At 44.8% G+C, this 7,986-nt stretch overlaps 1 protein-coding gene across 1 annotated transcript in view; it reads left to right on the forward strand.

Moving 5' to 3' along the window:
* The window catches only part of AGPAT5 (1-acylglycerol-3-phosphate O-acyltransferase 5), a 172,027-nt gene that overhangs the window by 4,750 nt on the left and 159,291 nt on the right, over positions 1-7,986 (forward strand). The window contains exon 2 of the mRNA XM_010854081.1: positions 5,082-5,304. Coding sequence (XP_010852383.1) covers positions 5,082-5,304 — 223 coding nt within the window. The remainder of the gene's footprint in view (positions 1-5,081; positions 5,305-7,986) is intronic.

A 7,986-nucleotide genomic window follows, 5' to 3' on the forward strand; every position in this document is an offset into this window, starting at 1 on the left:
AAAGAATTGATGCTTTTGAACTGTGGTGTTGGAGAAGACTCTTGAGAGTCCCTTGGACTGCAAGGAGATCAAACCAATCAGTCCTAAAGGAAATCATCTCTGAATATTGGAAGGACTGATACTGAAGCTGAAGCTCAATACTTTGGCCACCTGATGTGAAGAACTGACTCATTGGAAAAGACCCTGATGCTGGGAAAGATTGAAGGTGGGAGGAGAAGGGATGACAGAGGATGAGATTGTAGGATGGCATCACTGACTCAGTGGACATGAGTTTGTGCAAACTCTAGGAGATAGTGAAGGACAGGGAAGCCTGGCATGCTGCAGCCCATGGGGTCACAAAAAGTCAGACATGACTGAGCAACTGTACAACAATGAATACAACCATCTCACCCTCTCCAATGCAAAATATTTTTTTTTTAAATGTTTGCTAGTATCTATCACATGCAGGTGATTACATTCATATTACCACAGTGGTCTTTAAAGTCAGAATCAATGTGATTCCAAGAAACCTTAAGTAACAGTTGTTTTCAGTCTTTGTTAAATGCCAGAACCCTTGAAGTGAGGTCGCATGAAAGCTGCAATAGACAGGACAGCTGTCAGGAGAACTGCTCTGGTTAAAGACTGAGGAGGGAGAGAGGTCCAGACCTTGGCCCAAAGGTCCTGACCTTGTCCATGGGGTCACCCCCAACGGTGCCTCTGTGGATACTTCTGATGCGTCTCAAAACCACTCATCTGGTGCAGCCCTCCACTTCACTATCAGAGAAGCTGCCCCCTCCAAGATCATTCAACTAACGAGCAATAATCCTACAAAAACAGTCTAAACTCAGAACCCCTTACCCACACTGTGGCCACTCTTTGCATCAGAGATGGCACAAACTGAACCTGTCCGTGCATAAGGGATAGCCTTGATCAAACTCAGTAAACTGTTTGAAAGGCAAACAACACTGAGAAGGATGAACTTCAAATGAGGCGTCATCTGATGTCAGTGAAAGTGCCTTTGTGTTTGGCAAGCCACTCTCGTTATGTGCCCCCAGTGCCACTGTTTTAATAGAACGTTTTTCACTGTGTGATACATTAAATAGTATCCTCTCATATTTTTATAAATGCCACTTAGGGGCTTAAAAGATTTAATTGCTAGATAGTTACTTAAAACCATGCCCCTTTGTAACTGTGTTTGAAAAGCGTTTGAGAAAACTCTGAGCTTGAGAACTTAAGGAAGGGTTTAAAGAGGACTTCTCACACTCAAACGTGAATTTGCTCTGTGAAAAGGCAGATTGCGGTTCTGTAGATCTGGGCAGGGCCTGAAATGTTGGGTTTATAAAAAGCTCCCAGATGATGTCATGGAAGCTGCTTGAATAGCGAGGATCTAGAATACTCAGGGGGATATGATAAATGCAGACAATATTTCATTGTAGACAGGAATTGATGATTTGGTGATTTTAATGTCTTTTTCAATCAAATTTTGTTTCTAGCAGAGTGTTGCAAATATGCTGTAAAATTCCTGTCGAGGTATTGCTGTGAAAGTGCCTAGGGCAGGGACTCTCAACCCTGACAGAACGTTAGAATCATCTGAGGAGTTTAGAAATAAACAATCGAACTTTACTAGTGGTTCAGGGGTTAGGACTCTGCCTGACGATGCAGGGGACACAGGTTCAATCCCTGCTCCCGGAGGATTCCACAGGCTGTGGGGCGGCAAAGCCCAAGCGCTGCAACTGCCGAGCCCTCATTCTAGAGCCCGTGCTTCCCAACAAGAGAAGCCCGAGCGCTGCAGCAGAGACCAGCGAAGCCGAAGTTAAATCAATTTAATTCAACAAAAAGCATTAAAAATGCACAATCATCAGGGGTTCTGACTTAGCTCATCTGAGCATCCATATATTTAGAGGGTGGTGGATTTCTCTGTGAGAGAGTCATTTCCTAGGCAGGTTGATAGGGAGTCTAGGGGTCCCCAAGGAGAGAGGCGTCTGGAATTCTCAAGGAGGAAGAAAGGACAAACTTTTTTTTTCTCCACATTCCTTAGGATTATATAACAATAATGTATCCTGCCTAAGGACAGTCTTTGGATTCAACCTTCTGTTATCTTAAAATGTTAATTATGGGAGTAGACCTGGTCTTTACAAGGATGTGTCTTGCCTGAGGACAGTGTTATCTTAAAATGTAAATTATGGGAGTAGGTCTGATGAGGTCTTTACAACCTCCAGACATTTTTTGGATTATATAACCTCATTGTTAACACTAGCAAGCGGGTACTCTTTCTGCCCCCTTCTGATGCCTATGTCAGAAGCATTCTCTATCTCTTTTATACTTTAATAAAACTTTATTACACAAAAGCTCTGAGAAATCAAGCTTCATCTCTGGCCCCAGATTGAATTCTTCTCCTCCGGGGGCCAAGAATCCCGGTATATTCGCGTGATTCAAAACAACCTTTCATCTGTTTAGTTCTATGCAGCTTTATACATGTAAACTGCACAGAGCTAAATTAAATAATTACCATACGATCCAGCAATTCTACTTCTGGGTATTTATCTGCAGTAAATGGAAACATTAACTCAAAAAGATATCTGCACCTCCGTGTTCACTGCAGCTTTACTTACAGTAATGAAGTCATGGGAACAAGCTAAGTGTCCATAGATGGGTAAAGAAAAGGCGATCGTGTGACACACACGATAGAAAATTACTCAGCCATGAAAAAGGAAATGCTGGCGTTTGTGACAACACAGATCGACGTTTAGTGCCTTATTCAAGTAAAATAAGTCAGATCAGATCAGTCACTCAGTCGTGTCCAACTCTTTGCGACCCCATGAATCGCAGCACGCCAGGCCTCCCTGTCCATTACCAACTCCCGGAGTTCACCCAGACTCACGTCCATCGAGTCAGTGATGCCATCCAGCCATCTCATTCTCTGTCACCCCCTTCTGCTCCTGCCCCGAATCCCTCCCAGCATCACAGTCTTTTCCAATGAGTCAACTCTTCGCATGAGGTGGCCAAAGTACTGGAGTTTCAGCTTTAGCATCATTCCTTCCAAAGAAATCCCAGGGCTGATCTCCTTCAGAATGGACTGGTTGGATCTCCTTGCAGTCCAAGGGACTCTCAAGAGTCTTCTCCAACACCACAGTTCAAAAGCATCAATTCTTTGGCGCTCAGCTGTCTTTATAGTCCAACTCTCACATCCATACATGACCACTGGAAAAACCATAGCCTTGACTAGACGGACCTTAAAAACATCTAAATAAATGAAGGCTAACATGAAATATATTAAGTACACAAAAAGGGATACAGCATATATGTAGGAACACAATATAGTAAAGATGTCTATTTTCCCCGAAATCTATAGTCAATTCCGTTGTTTGTGCATATGTTTGTGTTCTGACAGGCTGATTCTCAGAGCTTCCTAATATTTAAAACTCTCCTGAACAGAGTATGTGACAAGGCTTGTTCTACCAGATAAGATGAGTCATAATAGAGCAATAGTAATTAACATAGTGCAGGTAAACGTAGGGATAAGGGTAGATACACAGATCAACAGAAAAGAATAGCAAGAAACGGACCCCCATGTGTATAGAAAGTTAGTGTATAACAAAGATGGTCTGACAAGTTAGTGGGACATTATGGAAAATTGTGTTGTTCATATGGGGAAAAAGACTCTACTTCACACCATATACACAGAAACATCAACTCCAGATGGACTGATAGTTCAAAGTCTAAAGCTTAATGAATATAAGAAAAGCTTTGTAAGTGGGAAGGATTTCTTAAAGACACCACCATCCATAAAGCAAAAGACAGAAGTTGTGTTACATAAATTTTAACGAATAAATAATATGTTAAAAGTTAAGACATCCATATAAAGAATAATTGCCAAAACAAAGTTAAAATACCTACCAACAGGCAAAACACCCTGTAAACATAGTGAATGTCGGAAGACGTTCCTGCAATGTTCACACACAAAAGAACATGAGAAAATCTAAGTGGAAAAAATAATAGACCATGTGTAAGTATTGGAAGGCCTTTTTCATACTCCAAACCCTGTGCAATACTGGGTAATTCATAGTGGAGAACAAAATGCTTCTCCTAAGCTTTTCCCTCCCACCACCCACTTGAAGCCTCCAAGTTCGCCTCATCTGTGATAAAATCAGACATGAAAGGTGTAGTAACATCATTTTTCATGGCCCAAAAGCTAACGAGAAGCAGTAAATTCAAAATGGGGCTGAATCCCAGCATGAAAAGTAAATTTGAATGTACAAGAAGCAGAGGAAATGTGGAGCAATGTACTGTCTACTCTGAACACATGGCTTTCACTGTCATTCTGCAGTCAGGCTGATAGCAAACTCCACCGGTACGTTTCAGCTCCAGTGGTCATCAGCACAGTCCTAACACAGCACCCTTCTCCCCATGAGCCTGGGAGAGCAAGGGGGACGGGGAGGTGAAGAAGGGGGAGGGAGAGCGGGAATATTCACCTCTCTCACCCTGAGCTCGGTTTTTCTTTTTACTTCCTTAGTAACAGTCAACTGTGGTATTTATGAGGTTTTCCTAGAAAGGTGCTTATTTACAATCCTTATGCACCATTAAATCACGCTTTTCATTTTATTCATCAAATGTTAATGGTTCTACAGACACCCACCTCTCCCATCCAAGGTTCTCACTCAGGCGCCAGAAACTCAGATTCTGAGGCTGGGAACTGGTGGGAAGTGCACGCAGTGGAGCAGCAGGACACCCACATGTTTTATTTTTATTTTGGGCCATGCCACACCACCTGTGGAATATTGGTTCCCCAGCCAGGGATCGAGCCCACAGCCTTGCACTGGAAGCTTGGAGTGTTAACCACCGGATTGCCAGGGAAGTCCCCCTCACCCCTGAGCCTGGGAGAAGTGGTGTTACTGGAAAGGATTGGGTGTGAGGATCTAGGGAAAGACTGGGGAGAAGCGGTAGAGGCAGGGGGGTCAGGGTGACTGGATGAGAAGGCTTTGGGGGAAAAGAGGAAACCAGCACAAGTAAAGTCTGTCTCAGGGGCACCGCTGATCTAGCAGACACAGCCCTCTAAGCCTGATCTGAAAGCTGAGCCATTTCCCACTGCCGCCCTCTCTCAGAGCGACCTGCTCCTTACCCCAGGGAGACACCCGCCAGCCATCTGGCTGCCCCGTTAACGAGAAGCGGAGACCTGGCTTCGGGACCTGGCGGCCGCCATGGTCAGGCCAGAGGGCCAGCATCTGGGGAGAGCGTGTGCTAGGCGACGAGAAGCCCGAGGGTGTGGAACGTACAGTGTTTTCCTTTACCCGTGGGCAGCCAGCCAAGGAGATCCCCGAGATTAGGGTTAGTTACAGGCCTGGTCGTCTGCCAGGCTAACTCTTTCTGTGGTTGCTCTCTACCCACCTGAGAGTGTGCTAAGTTGCTTCAATCACGCCCAACTCTTTGTGGCCCCGTGGACCATGGCCAACCAGGCTCCTCTGTCCTTGGGATTCTCCAGGCATGAATATGGGAGTGGGTTGCAATTTCTTTCTGCAGGGGATCTTCCCCACCCAGGGACCAAACCTGTTTTGACAGGTGGATTCTTTATCGCTGTGCCACCTGGGAAGCCTGCTCGCAAAGATTCATTCACTCAACAAGTGTTTACTAAGCCCCTATTGTGTGCGAGGCTCTGGGGAAAAACACAGTATGACAGCTACTGTCTCTCCTCTTAAAGGAAACGTTTCTATGGGAAAGCAGGTTAAAATATCTAACTTTATATTCATGAATAAAGGAACAGGAATGGAGACAGAGAATCGTGGGGAGGGGAGCTCGTTTAGATAGCATGGCCAGGAAAGGCTTCTAAGATGCCAACATTTAGCTATCTAGCTCAGAATCAAAGAGCTAGCCATTTAAAGAGTGAGAGGAAAAGCTTTCTAGATGGGGGAAATAACACACACAAAGATCCCAGGGTAAGAAGGAGCACTCAGTTGTGTCTGACTCTTTGTGACCCCATGGACTATACACTCCGTGGAATTCTCCAGGCCAAAATACTGGAGTGCATAGCCATTTCCTTCTCCAGGGAAGCTTCCCAACCTAGGGACTGAACCCAGGTCTCCCGCATTGCAGGCAGATTCTTTACCAGCTGAGCACAAGTTGAATAAAGAGACGTTATTTAAAAAAAAAAAAAGACAATCAAGGAAGAGACTGGTATGTGATAGGGTTGGAGAAAAGCAAGAGACAGACCAGGTACAATGTGTAGGTCATATAAAAATAAAGTGTTGTATTTCATGACAAAGCTACTGGGAAACCAGGGAGGGATTTAGACGGAAGAATGGTATGATCCTTTTATAATGACTTCTACAGCTCCTTAGAGAATGAATTGGAAGGGGACAAGAAGAGAATTGGGGACCAGGTAGGAGGCTTTGGCAGTAATCTAGGCAAGAGATGACCATGACAGTAAAGATTCTGAGAGTGAATTTGTAATATATTTTTGAGATAGAAACAGTAGGATTTGCCAAAAGATGGATTCAATGTGTAGGGTAAGAGAAAGAAGAACCAAGAGTGACTCCTAGAGAAACAAAGAAAAGAAGGCACAATCTGTAGGACGTTTATCAAGTTAACCTTAAAAATGCACTCCAATATACAGTAGGTGCAGACAAATACTGTTTGATTCCACTTATATGAGGTGCCTAGAAGTGTCGAATTCACAGAGTCAGAAAGTACACTGGCAGATACCAGTGGGGCAGGGGGTGGGGAGGGGGAATGTGGATCTAGTGTTTAACGGGGACAGAGTTTCAGTTTAGGAAGGTGAAAAACTCAGGAGACGAATGATGGTGAAAGTTGTACAACAATATAAATGTACTTAATGCCACAAAACTGTACAGTTAAATGTGATTAAAATAGTCTTTTAGGTTATGTGACTTTTACCACAATAAAAGAAAATTTGAAAAAAGAGTGACTGCTAGAGTCTTGCTGAGTGACTAGGTAGGTGATGATTCCATGTCATGTCTTTATGAATAAGAAGTAAAGGCAAAGGTGTGGAGCATGGATATGTCAGCTTTTATGTGATACTGCTTAACAAACAGCCCACACGTGTTCACAGTGGCTTACAATTATCTCAGCAGCCTATTTTTTGATCCCACTATATATCCAAGCGGCTTCCCTGGTGGCTCAGTAGTAAAGAATCCACCTGCCAATGCAGGAGAAGTGGGTTCAATCCTTGGGTCAGGAAGATCCCCTGGAGAAGAAGATGGCCACCCACTCCAGTACTCTTGCCTGGGAAATCCCCTGGAGAGAGGAGCCTGGAGGTCTACAGTCCTTGAGGGTCGCAAAAGAGTCAGACACTACTTAGCGACTAAACTATCACAAAAATATCCAAAACTGTAAGCCAGATGCAGCTCTGTTGTGTATGTTTTGCTAGGACCCAGACTAAAGGATTGCGGTTTTCATTCTGGAGACCACGGGATTTTAGCTCTTGTTTCTTCTGTCTGCCTTCTGACAGATGAGGATAAGAGGCTTGTGCAAGCTTCCTGATAGAGGGACTTATCAGGCCCTAGTTCTTGTGGGCAGAGCTCAATAAATCCTTAATCCAATTTTTTTGCTGGTGGGTGGGACTGTGTTCCCTCCCGGGAGTTTGGCCGTTGTCAGTCTCTATGGTGGGGCTAAATGGCGACTTCCTCCAGGAAGACTTTTGCCAACATGCCACACCCCCCATGCCTGCTGCTGCCAGTGCCCCTGACCCCACAGCAGGCCACAGCTGATCCTCTTCAGGAGAGTCCCAAACACAGGCAAGTCTGGCTCCGCCTCATGCAGGTCCCCGCCCCTTCCCCTGGGTCCTGGTGTGCACAGGGTTTTGTTTGTGCCCTCCAAGAGTCTCTGCTTCCCCCAGTCTTGTGGAAGTTCTATAAACCATGCAATCCTTCAAACCTGGGGATTCCCAGTCCCTTTGCCTGATCCCCAGGTTGGGGAGTCTGCTGTGGGACGGACAGCCTTCACATCAGGGCTAGAACTTCTTTGGTATAATTGTTCTCAAGTTTGTGGGTCACC

This window comes from Bison bison, unplaced genomic scaffold, assembly GCF_000754665.1.
Source record: "Bison bison bison isolate TAMUID 2011002044 unplaced genomic scaffold, Bison_UMD1.0 scf7180017864336, whole genome shotgun sequence".
In the NCBI taxonomy this organism is placed as follows: Eukaryota; Metazoa; Chordata; class Mammalia; order Artiodactyla; family Bovidae; genus Bison; species Bison bison.